Genomic DNA, 20,208 nt, shown 5'->3' on the forward strand with positions numbered 1-20,208 from the left:
GTGGGCTGCCATCTAGTCCAGGTCCAAAATATGGTCTATCTCTAGAAACTGGTTCAAAACGTGATCCAAATTCTGCTGGGTGGTTTAAAACCTGATCAAAAATGTGGCCCAAAATCTGGTTTATATTCTGATCCAGTTCCAGAATATACACTCAAATTTGATTCAAAATGTGGTCCAAAATCTGATAAAAGATGTGGTTCAGAATCGTAGCAAGGTCCACAAGCTGGTTTATGTCCAGAATATGGTTCAAAACTCGATCAAAAATGTGGTCCAAAAGTTGGTTCAAATTTGATAAATGTGGTTCAAAATCTGGTCCAGAATCTGATGTAGCTCCAATATCTGGTTTAGGTTCAAAATGTGGTCCAGGTCCGGAATCTTATCCAAAATCTAATCAATAATGAGATCCAAAATGTGATAAATAATTTAGTCGAAAATCTGGCCTAAAGCTGATAAAAATGGGATCCAAAACCTGGTCCAGAATGTGGTTCAGACCACATGGGTCCAAAATTTAATCCAAAATCTGATAAAAAATGTGGTACGAAATTTGGCCCAGAATCAAGTTTAAATTTGTTTCAGTCCAGTCCAATGTAGGGTAACCAACGTATTTTGAACCCCCTCAGCAGCTGTATATAATTTGGACACTTACAGCAAAATCAAATGCAAGTGTCCAAATTATGTACAGCTGCTGATGGGGTCCAAAATAGGTTGGTTACCCTAGTCCAGGTCCAAAATATGGTCCAGGTCCGGAATCCGTATTGGTGGTTCAAAAACTGACCAAAAAACTGTGGCCCAACTTCTAGGCCTTAGATCCAGGGGTGTTTTATGTAAATAACTAACATTGGAACCTGGCCTAAAAAATCAAAAATTAAAAATTTGGTCGACCTGGTCCAGTTCCAGAAACTGATCCAAAATTTGATCTAAAATCTGATCCGAAATCTGTTAAAAAATTGGAACCAAAAACTGATTTTGATCCGGGATGTGGTCCAATGTCTGATCAACAATTTGATCAAAATTATGGTCTAAAATATGGACCAGAATCTAGTCCAAATCTGTTTCAAAATTTGAAGCAAAATCTGAAAAAAATGTAGTGCAGAATTCAGTCCAGGTTCAAAATCTGGTTGGTAGTTTAAAATCTTATCATCATTAATACCCCAGCTAGCATTTTTGTACGTATATAAAAGAAAAAAATGCGTGGTGTAAGATATGCATGCTAATAAGTCGTATTTGATGCGCAAAATTGGCATATCCGTACTATTTTGGAGGCGATATACGTGATGAGGAATAATTATACGTACGGTAAATTAACCATTAGTGGGCCAGTTAGTGCTTGTGTAGTTTTCTTCCACGAATTATTTTAAACTGTTAACGCTAAACACGCAACCGATGGCACTTACAATACGAGTAACTTTCGATTAAGCCTAAAAAAATATCAATTTATGCTGCAAATCTCTATATTTTACACATTTTTTAAAACAGATTGGAATGTCCCTTTATGGTATTTATTGGTTTCCCTTTATGGACCTTGTGGTTTACAACAGGTTAGCGTCCGGGTCCATTATAAAAATTCTAGTGTACTTTGCATGAAGAGGGTCCACTAATGACGACATTTCGCATTGTTAACCATAAAATGGACCTTAGCTTGTTGAAAAAGTTGCTTTTAAGGCATATAAAAATGCAGTCCAAAATCTGGTCCAGAATCTAGTTCGAATCTATTTCAAAATTTGTTACAACATTTGATAAAATGTGGGCTGCCATCTAGTCCAAAATGTGGTCCATCTCCAGATACTGGTTCAAAACGTGATCCAAATTCTGCTGGGTGGTTTAAAACCTGATCAAAAATGTGCCCCAAAATCTGGTTTATATTCTGATCCAGTTCCAGAATATAGACTCAAATTTGATTCAAAATGTGGTCCAAAATCTGATAAAGAAATGTGGTTCAGAATCGTAGCAAGGTCCACAATCTGGTTTATGTCCAGAATATGGTTCAAAACTCGATCAAAAATGTGGTCCAAAAGTTGGTTCAAATTTGATAAATGTGGTTCAAAATCTGGTCCAGAATCTGATGTAGCTCCAAATCTGGTTTAGGTCCAAAATGTGGTCTAGGTCCGGAATCTTATTAGGTTAGATTTTTTCACAAAAATTTGGCATTAGCAGTCACCAATTTTGCTCTGTGTTGTGTGTTTATGTTTTTTGAACTATTTAATATTGTTTGAGCTATTAGTTGTTTACAATTTTTAGGATTATTTCGAAATAATTAACAAATTTATGGCGCCGCTTTTGGAATGGAAAATGTGCTCTGGTGTCGTTACCAACTATGTCAAAGGGATTTGTCTTACATCGAGGTAAAAATTGTCTTATATCTTATAGGTCTTATAGGTTGTTTTATAACGAGGTTGTCGTATATCGAGGTATCCCTGTATAAATTTCCTCATAACTTGAGAACTAATCTAGCAAATGGATTTGGCATGTGGGGGTTTTAGGAGACAGCAATTTTTTCTATCGTGAATTAATACCCCTCCCCCCTATAAGAGGGAGGGCTCCATTATAAATGAAATACAAATTTCCTTATATCTCAAGAACTAATCAAGCAAATGGAACCAAATTTGGCATGTGGAAATGTACAAATTTCCTTATAACTCGAGAAGTAATCAAGCAAATGGAACCAAATTTGGTTTCACCCCTCCACCCGTTGAGCAGGAGGGGGGCTCCCATACAAATGAAACACAAATTTTTATCATAACTTGAGAATTAATCAAGCAAATGGAACCAAATTTGGCATTTGGGAGATCTTATTTTGGAAGTATGAATTTGGTTTATGATGGTTTGATACCCCTCACCCCTGTGGTAGGGGCATCATATGGCATGCTGGAAATATTAAGGGTCCTAAATGATTTCTTTGTGGAGCCAGAAGAAGATGCTGCTTTCATTGTAAGAAGAATAGAAGTGTTCAACAAAAGCAGCTATAACTAAATAACAGCTATTAACAAGTGCAAGTATGAAGCTAAACCAAACCCGAACCCAATACACACTGAAACCTCAATGACGACATAAAAGAAGGTGGCGGAACGGAAGTTAACGTAGGAATACCTGCAACCGATAATAGTGTCCTTGCTGCCAATTTTGAAGAGATCCGGAAATCTGGACAACGTCGCCTACAATGTGCAACCTTCTTACACCGCCTATCCCTAATAGCAAAGGTTGTCGTAAGGCAGTATTGGGCGGGGGCGGGCACTATGGGGCCCGTGCTACTACGGATCAATTTTGCACACGCCGACAAGTCCTCTAGAAATGTCGAGAGTACAACGTACCCACGCATCGTATTATTGTAGATTTCAGGGCTGCATAGGATATAGTCGAGCGCGAACAGCAATGGCAGATAATGCACGAGAACGGGTTTCCGGACAAAAATTGCCGGGGCTGATCAAAGCTACCGGGGGTGAGTATTATGTTACGTGCGTGTTTTTCGAGGGTACTCTCGAGTCCCTTCGGATCCTGTTCAGAGTCTCTGATCACTGCCGACAACAATAGGAGTAAGGTGATTCAGCGACGTATTCAAGTTTGAAGTCAAATCTGCTTTTCCCTCCACCAGGAGCTTCGATCAAGGAGTATACGCCGCAAAGAAACTCTAATCAAACCGGTAATCCTTTAATGACTTGAGACTGTAACTTCGCTTACAGAAGACATACGTGCGTTTGTCGGATTTAAACGAAATATGTTGTGAACTATTTTTGACGAAGTACAAACGGAAAGCGAAGAGTGCCGGAGGCGCGTAAACCACAAGCTGCCGGTACTACTTAGAGAGATTCCTGTCGTACATCTGGCAAAAGTCGGGCGGTTACGGTGGGTCGGCTACGTTGCAAGGAGGCCGGACGACTGTGCAGTGAAATTTGTTCTCTTCAAGAACCCTTCCGGCACCAGAAATAGAGGGGCCTAACGTGCCAGATGGCTCGACCAGGTTGAAGCCGACTTGCGGGTGTCGAGACGCTCAACGAGACGAGTAGCCCAGGAGTGGAGTGAAATTTTTGATACGGCAAGGATTACCCCAGCTTTATACTACTAGAAATAAGTATGTCATTTTACGCAAAACTCTAGTGCCTATAACAGAATAATTGAAAAGATCGTAGCAATAAAATAAACAAAAAAATATAATTCCTCGAAATGATCACCATTATTGAACCAAACCTATACTTCACCATTGAGACTTGAGGTTCTTTAGAGTAAATTCTAAGCTCGCCATACAATTACAGAGCTAAGCAGTACCTCGGTCTGACAGATTTCAACATACTGGATGACTAGGCTGTGCACCCAACAGAGCGCGCGTACCTTTAGAATAACGTATCAAAGCAAATCGTTTTTTATTATTTTCCACATTGTTATTTTTTATGATGAAACAAGTTTTATTTTGAAAAGAAAAAAGAAACAGCCCATGATTGAGCTTGAGCAGAGCACCGAATGAATTATTTATTGGCGTCAACAAAAATATTTACCCTTCTGCGAAGACGGTGGCGACGGCGATGGTGGCGGCGGCGGCAGTGTACAATCTTCAGAATTGATTGATCGATCGATTGCTGCCGCGCGTCCTGCGACGCCGCCAACAGCGGACCAAACCCCAGAGGGCGTGAACTGCAATATTGTTACGGGTTAGATCAACGCCTCGCGCCATTGCATTGTTGGACCAGGACTTGGCGGTAGAGTGCAATGTTTTCATTGCTTTCACGTTTGGGATGGAGGTGGACGAGACTGGACGCACGGATGAATGGCGTGCTGAGAGGGAACTACTGAAGTCTCGCCTCGATCGCGATCACAGGCCAGCTGCCACAATCGGAGGTGTTAAAGTTGGGAGCCAAACTTCACTCACCACTTATCAGATCACGTTCTCCGTTGACCTCTGTGTATCTCTATCTTTCACTCTGTCTCTGTTTGTTTCTCCACCTGGGCATGAGTACGACGGATTATTATGTTGTACCTAGCCTCAATGGGATACGCGTGGCGTAACTATTTTGCTGTTGCGCTGTACTTTTACATAAACTCCACCGCTTTACTATTAAAACCAATGCAGTAAACTTGGTAAAACGCATCAACTCTAGGGAGTTAACGGTCTGTAAAAAATGTAGCTTTAGATCAAACTATTACAAGGCAGCCAATTTAAGTATTTTAATTCAAGTGCGTTACAAATCCAACAGCGAAACGCTGAATAGATTTATCGATCATTCAGGGCATTCTTATCGTAAGCCTGGAGAGATCGAGAATGAAAGTACGTACTAGGTATTGAGGGCATGCGAAAAATAAAATCAAACAGTTTCGCTGGCCAATGCGACGCAACGCCGCAGGAAGAAGGGGTGTGAACGATCGATCGATCGCGTGTATGCTATAATGGACAACTCTCGAAAGTGACCAAGTGTCGGAGTGTATCATTATTACCTACCTTCGCGACCGTTTCTGCCTGCGAATTGTGTGCCGGCCAGCCAGTCATTCAGCCAGACGGGTCAGGCAGACCGTACCGTAGCGTCGTAGTTACCGGCTGTTAGCACACAAAGTACCCTCCTTACTAGAGAGCTTGAATGACAACAAGCTCGTTCGGCTGGGCGGGGGGCTTTGTCGTAATTCGTGCTGTTGGGAAATGGGTCGTTAGGTTCTGTTTTTTTTGTTTGTCTCTGGGCGCATGTCGTTAAAGGAGTATGTTGCGCAGGCTAGCGCAACGCGGCGGCCGGCCCCCCAGTGGGAGGCGGGCGCGAGCAGGGTTCCCGTGTGTGCGCCCGTAGTAATCTTCTGTTTACTTACGTATAGATACGGGTTCCGAAGTAAGCAAGCAGGTATGAATTTGTGGGAACATGAGCCCGAACATAAGTCTTAGCTATTTTAAACAGAACGAACGGCCAGCTCTTTTTCGACAGGAGAGAAACTAGTGGGACACCACAACAACAGCAGGGGCTATATGCTTGTCAAGTTTCGCTTTCGGAATGATTTTCAATCAAATGGGGTTAACGTTTCACAGTCTCCTGACGGTGGTATTGAGAACCAAGTGACCTTTAGAGGGTTGGAGGAAAACTGCGCGTAGCGTAATAAATTACAATGTTACATTATTTAAGAACAAGTGATTCAATCTCAGTAAGAATTATTCGATTAAGTTTGGAGCGATGCAAGCGAATGGCATACGGTTTGTATATTTGTTTTCTATTTTTTTTATTTTGTACAAGAGGGCATTTTTCAAAATTATCGTACAAAATTCATCCTATTTTTTGCACAGGGACAATTTGGAGCGTCCCAAAATAGCACCATATCATAAATATTGGGGGCTCACCCCTCAAATGATAGCTTAGGGTATCACAGCAAAACTTTTCTATGACGGAAACACTGGTTGACGCGATTTAGTTTTCGCACAATTAAGTTTAGTCTGGAGTTATGGCGGAACATAATAACAAAGTTAGCTCCTCTCGTCAGGGATGGCTCGATCACTTCGATTCAAGTGTAATTTATTTGACAGTATCGTCTCAGTCAAGCAAAATTTGAAAACATTGTATCTAGCACTTTTGAAAAACTAGCTATCCCTGTCTCCCATTCAACGCATCTTGCTCTCCGAAAATTTCTGTAATGAAAGAGAAACAAACACTTTTTTCCTTATGTTTCCCCTCAATGACCCCCATATGTTTACAGACTCCCCCACTTCTTATCACTCAGCCATTTGCGCAACTGACATCGGTCCAAATGCAAAGGAAACGCAACCCGTTTTACTTATTTGGTCCTTTCCCCTTGGTGGGATGAAAAGTTATCGAAAAGAGCACAAAAATACGTTGAAAAGTTGACGAAACGATGACAAAGATACGATGGAAATAACATGAAAACACGAAGAAAAGAGGACAAAGAGATGCCTTAATAAGGACAAAAAGACAACACAAAAAAAGAAACGTGCGTCAAAAAATGACAAAACATGAAGAAATAATGGCGAAAGTGCGTCAGAAAGAAAAAGAAAAAACCGCCTTAAACCAACATTTTCGACAACAGAGGGCGCTGCCAAACTGTCAGAAAAGTGTCTGAGCGTCTTAGTAGAATATGAAACTTGAAATTAAATTAAAAAGAAAACTTTCCAATTAAACAGACAATGAGGAACCCGCATATCGTAGGCGAAATACGTATCTGTCAAGAATAAATATACATAGTAAAATTTAATTGGAGAGTTTTCTTTTTAATTTAAGTTTCAGAAAAGTGACGAAAATGCCAGAAAACGGCCTTTCTTATTTACATGTATGGCAGGTGGGTCTCCCACTCACGCTCTTTCGGTTGGTACCCGAATGTTTTACTAACCAAACTATCGCCGCCTGTTTTATTAGGTAGTTTTGTTTTATTCTCCAATTCTATCGTTCTACATTCGCACCACACACTCCTCTTGCGACGATATTATTTGTGTACGACTGTTCTTTGTAGAACCTATTTGGTAGAACCGCAGAGGAGATAGACTGTAGATTGATCAATGCGATAGAAACAGGCCGACAGTCGCACCGGCAAGTCTTCGTGTGCTTAATCCCCACGAGGTGTTTTCTTTTTTTATTTACTTGTATAGAACTCTATACGCGGTTATGACATAAACTCTTTTTTGTGCAACCCAATATAAGGTAAGGAACCTAATTTAAGCAATCTAGTCGTATAGTCGTATCGCCGATTGTTTCATAAGCGGTGGGTTGACTAAAACGGGGATATCAGCATATAAATTTTCTTGTTAACTTTAATTCTTCAAGTTGTTACCAATGAAAGTCATTCCTAGCTAGCACCAAATCGTGCATTAATAACCGAAAATTATCGTAAATAACTCTTGACAAATTCGGAGTCGTAATCAAATCGTATAGCAGTACGGAGCGGGCGGGCTTAATCGGATGTTGTCGTATATAATTACTTATACCGATGAAATGCCTATGTTTATTCCTCAACACGTATATCACCTCCAAAATACCAATATTATATGCCAATTTTGCGCGTCAAAAACGATTTATTAGCATGTATATATGTACGTAATGCTGATTTTTAACTTTTATTTAAAAATGCTAGCTGGGTTATTATTAAGCTAAACTTCTGAAGGCGCTGAAACTAATTTTAATCAGCCCGAACGAATTTTAACCAACAAGGTGCTTTCTTAAACAGTCCCAAATTTTACTGATTTGTTCCAAATCCTCAAATGATACAAGTGCTCACATATCTACTACAATATGGTATATTATTACGACTTTGACTTTGACTATTATTGACTGAGTGCTTGACTTTTATAAATGCTGTAATCCAGGGATGGTTCGATCACTTTGACTCAATTTTGATTCATTTGACACTACCGTCTCAGCCAAGCAAAATTTGTCAATTTGATGTATGGGACATTTGTAGATAATAACTAGATCTACAATTTTGCTAAATAAAGTGTTGCTGTAACTTTTGTAGTTACGTAGTAACTTTTGTAGAACGTTCATTTAGGTACTAGCATTGTAGCACCGTAACTACAAAAGTTACAGCAACACTTTATTCAGCAAAATTGTAGATCTAGTTATTATCTACAAATGTCCCATACATCAATTTGTCAAATTTTGCTCGGTTAGGACGCTACTGTCAAATGAATCAAAATTGAGTCAAAGTGATCGAACCATCCTTGCTGTAATCAGTGCTCAAAGTAGCCGGATGGTGATCCTTTTCAGCATGAGCAAGGTGACAATTCGCTTCAGCAACGGAAAAATGCATGTTACACGTATCTCGGCGAAAGAAACAAAGAGTAGTTATAGAAAAATAATATCATCGCACGAGGAGTGTGTGGTGCGAATGTAGAATGATAGAAATGAAGAATAAAACAAAACGAGATATTAGACAATGTGTATGTATTAGATAATACAATGGGTAGTTTAGTTGGTAAAACATTCGGGTACCACCCGAAAGAGTGTAGGTGCGAGCGCCACCTGCCATTGCACAACCCAATATATTTTGGTTTATATCGAAATTTTCTAGTTCATGTATTTAATCATTCTTCTCATCAGACACTTCCTTCCTTTCCAAAAGCCAAAAACGGTAAAACAACGACAAAAAAACACGAAATGATAACAAAAAGACATCAAAACAGCAACGACAAAAGTGCCAAAAAGCCATAGAAAAATTGCGACAAAACATGCGAAAATAGACGTCGAAAAACGACGAAAATACGATAAAAAGATGTTAAAAAAGGCTCCAAAAATATAAAAACGACGAAAAGGATGCAAATAGACGACACAAAGACGACGAAGAGGCAACAATATGATAGCGAATAGGGGACGAAAAAATGATGTCAAACAACCGAACAGCCGATGAAAAAACGACGAAAGATGACAAAAATACGGAGAAAATATGCCGAAAGAAACGATAAAAAAGTGACAAACTCTAAATATGTGCAGAAAAGGCGATGTGGAGACGATAAAAAGAAGGCCATGACTTGCTGGCAAAAAGATTTCAAAACTTACAAAACTATGAACACAATATTACATAATTTCAATTGTAATCTGTGTCAGTTATGTTGATTTTCTTTTATTTTTTTTTTCTTTTATGTTTGTGTTCTTTTTTTATTGTTTTATTATTTTTTCTACATCTATTCTGTTCTTGTATTTATATTTTGCTTCTGTGCTATTTTTATTTTGTTATTCGCGATTCTTTTAATGTCTATTTCTTTTGTTGTTTCATTTATGTGTAATTCTTAAATTGTTTTTCGGTTATTTTTGTGTGACGTATATTTTTTGTATCAATGCTGTATCATTTGCCATCTCTGTGTCTATCTGTTTTCGCTTTCACCTTTTTGTTTTTCTCTTTATGTTTTATTTTTGCTTGATTGTTGTAATTGTTTTGCATAAGTTTGTGCCAATTTTGTATCATTTTTATGTTATTTTTATATTTTTCACGAAAATTTTCTATGCAGGGATTAATTTTTTTTGCTGGTTTCTATTTTATTTCATTATTACTTTATTTTTTTATTAGCAAAGCAAAGTCTAGGTGCTACATTCCGTTATCGAAACTTGACCTTCTGTTTTTATACGACAGACTTCGCAACCAGCTGTTAGAGTACAGGACAATTGCAGGGCCAGTTGCTACGATTCTATTGACTCTAATAGCCTCTCCCAGCCGGGGTTCGAACATACGACGACTATTAGGCCAGCGTCATACCTCGAAGCCAGAAGGGAGGTTTTTTGTATTATTTATTGTAATATTTTCTGCTATTTTTGTATCATAGTTGGACGTTTTACTGTTGTGTTAATATCATTTTGAAGCCATTTTTATCATTTCTGTAATTTTTATTTTTCTAGTGTCATTTTTGAGTTTTGTTTGTGTCATTTTTGTATCATTTATGTACTCTTTTGAATCATTTTTTATTATTGTACCTTTTGTTTTTGTGTACTTTGTTGAGTCAGTGTCATGTTAGTTTTGCGTAATTCAATATAACTTTTATGTCATCTTAATAGAATCCGAAGCTTGCGGAAGATGACAGTTTTGCTTTTGAATACATTATTTTTTCGTTATTTTGACTAGTGTTCGACATCGGAACGAAAATTGAAGTCCGGGTTCCGGTCCGGTCCGGTCCAGTTAAAAGGCGGTACGAACTTTGTTATTCCGACAGTAAAGACTAATAATCCGGTCCATTTTGGCTCTGTTCAGGTTCCGGAACCGGAACAGAGCCAAATCGGACCGGAATAAAGTCGGAATAACAAAGTTCGTGCCGATTTTTACCGGAACCCGGACCTCAATTTTCGTTGCGATATCGAACACTAATTTTGACAGACAAGTATTTTGTCTCCAACTTGCTTCGTGAAGCTCGAAACAGGCACTTGTATTAATAAAAATTTCTGCAGTTTTTTCTGTCTTTAAGAAAAAATACTACCTGAATATCTCCAGTATCCACGGGCCATGGGCATTTTGTATAAGTTACGGCCGATATAGACTTTTAGATGTGTTCAATAGAGAATTATTATTACTTTTTCAACAGTAGGTCGAGCTTCAAGTACCGATGTAATAAATAATATGGACAATATTGTTTGTGAATTGAAAAGCTTGAACAAAATCTGTTTTTTTTTCTTTTCGAATTGTTATTTCGTTATTTATAACTTTGCCAAAGACAACACTGCGATACGACATGTCGCGCTGAAAAAATATACCGTTATATTATTATTCTAAAGGTCACTTCGCATTCCAGTTTTACATAGACCATTTTAAAAAGAACGATTTGTAAAGAGAAAAACCATGTTAAAGGTATTCATAACCCATAAAGATTTAAATTACCTACGATGCTTGACAAACGATCTTAGTACAATCAAACCCCTTCAAATCCCTCTCTTATGCTATGCTGAATTCTGCATTACCAACGAATGAAGCGTTTTTGCAAGTTAGCGCTTATACGAGTGGTTTGGGCTTTAAACATCTATATTGAGGCCGTGATTGTCCAAGGCCCGTTATAATTAGTTTCCACGTTCCTAGGCTCAATTTAGTAGGGCAATTGGTATTTGCAAATCAAAAAAAAAGCTAAATAAAACCAAGTCGGGAATACAGAACAATGCAAAAAAAACTTATAAAGGTTTCATAAAAAATTTACAGTAACGAACTTGTAGATAAGAAAGGTCATGAGAAACTGTGACTGACTTATGAAGTGTCATTCAAAAGGATTTAAAAAATAGAAAAAGACATTCATTTAAATTTTATAACAGCGATTGAGCTGTACTATAAATTTCTACCACTTAATGTACCTTCTAATTTCACTTTCACTTCAAATAGTGGGTTTCGAGATCACATAATGACGGGTATACATTTACATTATGCCCTTACTTGAAGTCAATTGGTAATATGATACATGTAGAGGTACAGCAGTTAATGATTCATCATGCTAGGAGAGCGAAATTATGTGACCACCGTACTTGGTTGGTGACTGCGTCTGTGATACAATAGAGTTTCGAAGGACTTTTTCTGTCATGTCACTGTCACTGGACCTTTTATGACTGCCATCGTAAAAAAATCGAAACTCTACACGTCATCGGACGACATTAGACGAGTTTGGCTTTCAAATCAATATTTACCTATGATTAGCAGGTATCCGAATATGATCAGCACAGCGAGGTAAGAACGGCGCAGGAACATTTTGCTTCTTCCTTCTGCTGCTTTTTTTGCACCGGCGTTATGAACAAGTTCTGCTGCTAACCGAGGAGCTGCCACTGCCAGTAGGTATCCAACTCGCGACTCTCACTTTCAGCGAAGTTTTGCCTGAATGCAAACCACGATGAGAGGCCGGTTGTTCGGATTGGTATTGAATATCGTTGTCCTTCGCCGAGCAGATGCTACTGCCGCCGTTATTACCTCAGTCCAATCGATGACGATGATGAGGATGATAATTATTATGTCACTCTATGTTTATACTTTTGCTGTGTGTGTTGATTTTTGCTCTGAGTATATTCCAGCGCTAAACTGCTCGTTCACGACACACTTTTCTGCGGCACAATCATGCTTTATGAACAATAAACCTTACAGCACCGGCATGCATGCAAGCCCCGAGTATACTAACTGAAGAGAATAATAAAAGATGCAACAAAAATCGAAAAGAGGAAGATTTAACACTATAATAACACTAGACTCTAAGGCCGTGCAAGGCACCGAAGCAGAATCGCTTCACAGTTTAACCGGAGTCGTCGTCGTCTTATATCGATGAACCTTTTCCTTGACTAAAAGCCGCCAGCGGGCAGGTTCCCACTCTGTGCTTGTGCTCTGATCAACCGGGTCTCTTCTTCGCTGATTTATGAGCCCCTCATTGCTTGCTTGCATTACCGATTCACTTGAACGAAGAGAAGACCCACGAATTGATTAAAAGATTATGCCCGCCCCCTGCACATGCGACGACGCTCGCTCTGGTAAGGTACCACCCGCAGGCACAGTAGGATTTTTTTATTCGAATTCGCTGGGTACTAATGCACCAGCTCCCACAGATCTTTGACACTCGAAGGCTCGGTACCTGGGAGTTATATAAAAAAAATTATGTTAATTTAACCCGTTTTGCAGATGAGCCACGATCACGCGAATACCAGCAATCGCAATCGTACGATCGTTTCCTGAACTGAACACGGCAAGCTACCACCGTACGCGAAAGGCACACAAAAAGTCAAAGTTAAGTGCTTTCACCGAATCTTAATGATGAGCAGTACGCCTCACCACCTGAGTATCGCGTTACGACGCCCGGGGATTCCAATCCTACTACGAGTAGGCCGAGTAACTCTATTTACCAGTGTAGAACGTTTTTTCGACTTCGACGACGGGTGCGCGCGCTCTAGATGGAACGTCTTAATTCAAGCGATCAACGCGTACTGAATTAAAATATAAAAACTATTCACAGAGAAGTCGAAAGCCCAAAATACTAATGCAGCCAGATTCTCCCCTACCTTTTCTAGGCGACCGAGGCTCGATCGAGCTCGAACTCACGCGACAAACTCCGCCGTATGCGCGCGCCCTGGCCTGGCGCACCGGAGAGCAAGAGATTCATTCAGTATCCTATGCATAAAGTACGGCAGAGTAGATATACCGTCAGAGCGATCATCAGAGCCACACGATACAACGGCAGCTGAGAACCAACCAAGCTCTCAGTTAGAGTCAGCAGCGCGTGCGATTGTTGGAGTTGGTTTCCTTCGCGAGCGGTTCAATTCCAACCAATGCAAAAACAAACCCGGGTAGTCGTGCACGGCGAGGGTGAGTCACAGATCGTCGAACAGATCGCGTTCTGTTTGTTTTCTAAGTTTGAGGTTTGAGTTCTAAATTTGGGTGGCGTCATACTGGAGTTCATGCCCCAGTTAATAAGCCGGTTTAAAAAGACAAAGCGTGCAAGTTATACAAAAATATCAACATAAGCAAGCGAAAAAAAAAACGAAACAGTAAATAAGTGAAGAATTTACAGAAGTATATAATTTGAATCACCTTAAATTGCCAGAAATGTGAAGTGGAGAATAGTCACAAATAAACCTAGAACGAGAAAAAACTCACAAATCAAAATAAGCATATCAACCTAAACGAAACAATAGTAGCTTGAAACGACTGGGAATAAATACCAATTGATTTACGGCTTCTTAGTAGAATCTAAAACATGAGAATATCAGGATCATTATTACTTACTAGTTCTTCGCACATTACTTTCACATTATGTGTCTTTTCCTTCCTGTTTCCTAGAATTTTATGATTTTCCAAGAATAGTTTACAGTATACTTCATGTTTTGTATTAGTAAAATAAAGTATGATAGCGAATTATTTATAGCTTCTGTTCTACTAGCTGATTGCCCGATCTCACTCGGACCCCTTTGTCATTTTTTTCTGTGTGTGGATATTATCACTACGACCAGCATTTTGATCTATTGTGATCTTATGCAGGTGTTGTTCCGCTCTAGCTCCAATCTAGCTCTAGAGCCAGGAAGTGCGGAGACTATATATAATTTGTCCTTGGACAAGAGGCTTCATTCGCACCTCGAGCAAGTATCATTCTTATAACCAGCCCCGGCTAAAGGCTTCATGGTCGATAAAGCAGAGTTTAGCACAGATTGATGATGTGTATGTGTGTATGTTTGTGTTCCTTACTATTTATGCATTACCAATCTCGTTCCTAGAACCAAGAAGCGGAACAAGCTGTAATTTGGCCTTGAACAAGAGGCTTCTCATTCGCACCTCAAGCAAGTACCACTCTTATAACATGCCCTGGCAAGAGGCTTTCATTGTTAGTAAATCCAGAATGCAGTAGGAAGGATGTGGAGGGGCCTGAGAATAAACCCATGCTAAAGTCACTTAACATCGAATGGCCTGATTCGAACCCACGACCACTCACTTGTCAAGGCAGACTCGGTAACCTTGCGGCTACAGGGCCCCTCTGCCCCCCTTTGTCACTAAATTACTTGTACATCTGATGTTGTAACGAAAGCTTTCATAATGCCAGAAACAAAACCTTTTTTTTCATTTGACTATGTCTACTCTCTTTGTGAGTTCCTCTCACGTTGTCCCCAACCACTTGTAAATCTGTCTCCTTCTTGGTAATCCCTATAAATTGACAAAGCCTTTTTTACGTTTTTGAACCTTCCGTTTTTTAATGGCCACCCTATTCCCCCTTTCAGAAATAAAGCAACTTGTACAACTGCTATCGTTCAAAATGCAAGAGAAAAGCACCCCTTTACCCATTTGAACCATTCTCTCCCCTTGTAAGAGACCGTCTCCCTCTTTTGTCAACCCCCCGGAATAATAGAACCATGCCAAAAACATGTGTTTGACAATCGACGGTTTGATGAAGAACAGTCCAGAAGTTCCGGAGCTATGGCGGAACATACATTCAAATTCACGTTCCTCGTCCCCCTACATGTCAGTTCCTTCCCAATCAGCTCCCTCTTCTGTCACGTAGCTAATTATGCATCGGTTTGCTCAATGAAAATCGCTATAATGTAAACGAAACAAAAGTTTATTTACCATATATTCCTCTTCTGTGGAACCCCCCTCTTTTCTCAAAGTCAGTTGTACAACTACAATCGGTTTAAATGACAGAGAAACGCAACCCCTTTTCCTTATTTAGATCTCCCCACCCTTGTTATAACCCTGTTATAACCCCCCTGTTATGAACCCTCCTTGTTATGACCCCTCCTATATTGTCAAACCCTTGAGTTCTGATTCTCTTATGTCAAGAAACATGCGTACCAAGTTTGGTGGAGATCGATCCAGGCGTTCTGGAGTTATGGTGAAACATACAAACATACAAACAAACTTACAAACATACTCACGCTCACTTTTATTTATATTTTAGCTGAGTGCCCGATCTTACTCGGGGAGCCTTTGTCTCACAGCCACTTGTATATCGATTATTGTAACCAAAATGCTTATATTGCAAAAATACAACGCTTGTTCCTTTTTCGGACGTTCCTCCCCGTTTGTCAGTTCCTCCTTTTTTGTCAACCCGGCCAGCTGTACATCTGTTTTCTTTACAGAAATCCCTATAAAACCCTGTAAAAAAAGAAAAAACAAAGCCATATTTCCAATTTGCACCTTCCGCTTTTAACAATGGCCACTCCACCTATAAGAAATGAATAGTTTTGTTATTGTACTTTTCTAAACACAGCTTCTTATTTATTTATTAGTTTAGTATTACAGCATTACATCCTAACAAAAAAGTAGAAGGTGCAACAGTGTTTCTTCCATGGATACCACAAACCTGTCATTCCTTTCATCTCACTTCAAGACAAAATTTGTTTGAAAACAATGTTTTTAGTGTCACCACCAGGAGCAAGTATGCACAAATTATTGGCTGAGCCCACTCTGAAGCATGCCACATAAAGTTTACCATGGGAGAAACATGGTGTTCTCAGATGAACTCCACGCTGTTTGAATGATTGCCCCTGTGACTTAAACAGAATCGGCCAACAACAATTAGCACACTAATGATGGTACACTTTTTATACAGGTCACTTTGATTTGGTGCATAATTACACTTGACAAATCTACAGCTGCGAGCATTGCAGTTTAGTGTTTCGTATTCTGATTTTTTCTATTGTACGGATAAATTGTTATAGTCATATGGGCGTTGCTCTCTCCTTTTCGTCAGCAACCTCCTGTCATCAGCTCCTCCGTTTGGATTACCGTCACTTATGGGAGAACCGTCCAAACATTTCGATCCCCTTGTTGTCATCCTCTTCAGTTCTTATGTCAAGTCCCTTATGTAAAGGAATATTTGTGCCAAGTTTGATGGAGAACGCTCAAGCCGTTTCGGAGGTATGGTCTCCACCCTATTCGGGACCCTCCCCCACCTGTTAGGGAACCTCTCCCCCCTTTTCGTTGACCCACAAGTGCTGATTCTCTTATGCCAAGGAACATGTGTGCCAAGTTTGATGAAGAACGGTCAAGGCGTTTCGGAGTTATGGCCTCCCCCCTGTTAAGGACCCTCCCCCACCTATTAGGGAACCTCCCCTTCCCCTTTTGGTGATTCCCCAGTGCTGATTCTTTTATATGAAGGAACGTGTGTGCCAAGTTTGATGAAGAACGGTCAAGCCGTTTCGGAGTTATGGCCTCCCCGCCCTATTAGGGATCCTGCCTCACCTATTAGGGAATCTCCCCCCCTTTTCGGGATCTTGCCCCACCTATTAGGGAACCTCCCCCCCCTTTTTTGTTGACCACCCGATGCTGATTCTCTTATGTCAAGGAACATGTGTGCCAAGTTTGATGAAGAACGGTCAAGCCGTTTCGGAGTTATGGCCTCCACCCTATTAGGAACCCCCCCTCTTTTGTCAACCCCCCAGTGCTGATTCGCTTATATCAAGGAACATGTGTGCCAAGTTTGGTGGAGATCGGTCAAGGCGTTCTGGAGTTATGGTGGAACGTACAAACATACATACAAACATACTCACGCTCTAGTATACCAATCTTACTAAACATACAGTCTCATATGAAACAATCCAATCGGTCAACATCCGACGATGCTACAGGTCATTCGTTTCAGGACTTGAAATAATATGGTAAATTTTGCTGGCACCATCCCTGGCACAATCCTGTTAAAAGCAATGTTCACTATTGCCTGCTAATTTCGAAGTAAATGCAAGTAAATGACTCTTCAAAAACATTTTCAATGTAGAACTTTTTACATCTTCTTCTATGAACAAGCAATGTTAATTAATCCTTACCGAGAAAAAAAACCCAAACCATTATTTTTATCACGTTTTGAAATGTCGGAATAACTAGCTTATCCTTTGGAAGGTCACACAATTTTGCTATGTACACGCTATCATTTAGCTGGTTGTGAGAGTATTACAGCAAAAATGGCTTTGCCAACCGCTGACCAGATCTTTGCAACAGTCCTGGTCAGTCCTTGTAGTTTAAGGGTGGGTTACGTAATATCGGTTAGTTTTTTGGGCCTAGGTAGACTCGTTTGATTTCGAATCCAGTATTGTTCAGATCGAAGTACAAGCCGATTCGAATCCGGAGGTCTCTTAGCTTGGCAAAATATAACTATTTTACTTTACTTTACTTTATTGGCTACGGTCCGGCATCGATCCTGCGCCGAATTATGGTCCTCCAGTACTGTCGGCCCTAAGCTGCCATTCTCCAATCCCTCGAACACCAGCTGATCGTGTGTCGTCCTCGAAAGCATTGTCACATGTCACGATATCAAGGTATATGAGCAAATGACAAATAATAAAGGTATATGAATTCCTCAACTACTTCATATCTTCCACCTCGGCACCAACACCTTTTGGATTCTAACACTTCCTGCCAGCAGCCATGTACTTCGTTTTGGCGTGATGATGGTCCCGTTCTTTTCCATGTTTGCTCTTCGTATGGTGCACCATACAAGGCAATGTTGAAAGGCAGGTTAGGGGGTGCATCTCCTTGATTCAGTCCATCCAACGTCACAAAAGCGGCTGAGGTCTTACCCACTGTTCTGACGCATGATTTTGATCTATTCAGCGTCGCACGAATTAGCTTAACTAGTTTTGCCGGAAAACCTTGTTCTAGCATTATCTGCCTCAACTCATTTTGTTAGACTGAATCGTACGCCGTCTTAAAGTCATCCAACCACTCCTGCGGCATTAGTTCTTCCTCCCAGATCTTGACAATGATCCGGTGGATTGCTTCGTACAGCCGCTCGTTTCACACAGTTAGAAGCTCAGCCGGGAACCGTCCTGCCTAGCAGCCTCACCGGTTTCCTGCTCAATGATTGCCTTCCTAACCTTCTCGTGTGTTGGTGGCTCCCCGGCTTGGCCATCGCTCACATATCTTCTCCTGTTCTTACTGATCTCCTCTCATCTGTCACTAACTGGCATTTGGCACAAAATCAGTTGTACAGCTGTCTTCCATGCGTCGTGCCTACCAGCTTTCCGAAACCTAGACCGTACATCGATGACATCGGAAAAGTGTCAACCTCTAAGTGTGTTTCCGTATATTCAGACGTGGAAAGTAGGTGCTATAGATGGTCATTCTTCTGGCAGGGCAAACATTTATTACCATTAGACCGTCATCATTGGTCGACAGATGGAAGACTATGTTTTTCAACGGCAGAACGGAAAAATTCCTCCCTCGCGATCTGCGTATTTGCATCTTGGATGATGATTTTCACGCCATATTTCGGGAGCTTTCGATAGGTCCTCTTGAGCCTGTCGTAGAAGTCGCCCTTGGCATCAATCAATTTTTGAACCATCTGTAAAAAAGCAGATGGTTCCATGTGGAACATCGGCCCCTCCATCATTTCACATTGAGCGATTTGTTTCAATTACTTCACATGAAATAGTTTGATTCCTTTTCAATCCTAATGCGCCGAGCTTCTTCTTCACATGAAGACGCAAAGGCAGCAAGCATTGTATTGCCTCCATGGCTACGGTAGCTGTTGTACGTATGGCACAGGTAACTGAAACTGTTTAGTTTGGCCTGGGCTGTCACCTCACACACCTTTGGCCACGGCGTATCTCCTAAAGATGTCGTGGTTTCTCTGCTCAAAAGTATTGCTTGAATCCAGATCGTTGTAGTATGATCGATTCCCTTTTGAAAGAGAATCGTATTAATCGATGCGGAGGATGTGTTATCCAAAGCGCCTCCAATATCAAGAAAAGCACAAAGTGCCGTATGTTGATATTGAAGCGATTTCTCAAGATTTCGCGTGAAAACGAATCCGTTGAGAACAGTTGGTTTCTAGGAATTTCAGTTCCAAGAGGTGCGTCGATGGGAAACTCCCCTAGTTGAAGTGACCAGCGTTTCTTGGAAATTTAGATAACTGGTAGGTTATCTTAATAGATCTAAATAAATTAAATATTATTGCTGGTGATTTCAATATTGATTGACTTAATGAATCAAATTCGAACCAATTAAAGCAACCAGTAGATTTTTACAATATAAAACAAACTGTTAGTCAATTTACTAGAATTTCTAGACATAGTCGAACATTAATTGATCACGTGTTTTCAAATTTTAACAACGTCCATTCTATTACAGAGGCCGCTTGCAAAATTTCTGACCATGAGACAAATTTTGTTTGTCTCGAAAATGACTAAAACGGTGATATAGTGAAGATTAAGTGCTGGAATAGATATTCGAAGCAGGCAGTGTCTCAGCTTGTTTCGAGAAGCTTGTATTTTATTCCAATAACTGGTGATTTGGATCATAAGACAGGTGTTCTTACCAACACGCTGAAAGAGTGTACCAATATGCTTGTTTTCGAAAAGTGTATTGAACTACATAACTCGA

The 20,208-nt window shown here is 40.2% G+C and overlaps 2 protein-coding genes across 3 annotated transcripts in view; one reads left to right on the forward strand and one right to left on the reverse strand.

Moving 5' to 3' along the window:
• The window catches only part of LOC128732900 (uncharacterized), a 142,191-nt gene extending 128,892 nt beyond the window's left edge, over positions 1 to 13,299 (reverse strand). The window contains exons 1-2 of one of the 2 annotated variants that reach the window (XM_053826337.1): positions 13,248 to 13,299; positions 12,054 to 12,534 (exon numbers count right to left, since the gene is read on the reverse strand). In XM_053826337.1, the coding sequence (XP_053682312.1) occupies positions 12,054 to 12,114 (61 nt within the window). In that variant the 5' untranslated portion in view covers positions 12,115 to 12,534; positions 13,248 to 13,299. Of the gene's footprint in view, positions 1 to 12,053; positions 12,549 to 13,247 lie in introns of those variants that run through there. The other variant, XM_053826338.1, reaches the window with a different exon arrangement.
• The window catches only part of LOC128732899 (uncharacterized), a 542,040-nt gene that overhangs the window by 501,505 nt on the left and 20,327 nt on the right, over positions 1 to 20,208 (forward strand). The window lies entirely within an intron of this gene.

This window comes from Sabethes cyaneus, chromosome 1, assembly GCF_943734655.1.
Source record: "Sabethes cyaneus chromosome 1, idSabCyanKW18_F2, whole genome shotgun sequence".
Classification (NCBI taxonomy): Eukaryota; Metazoa; Arthropoda; class Insecta; order Diptera; family Culicidae; genus Sabethes; species Sabethes cyaneus.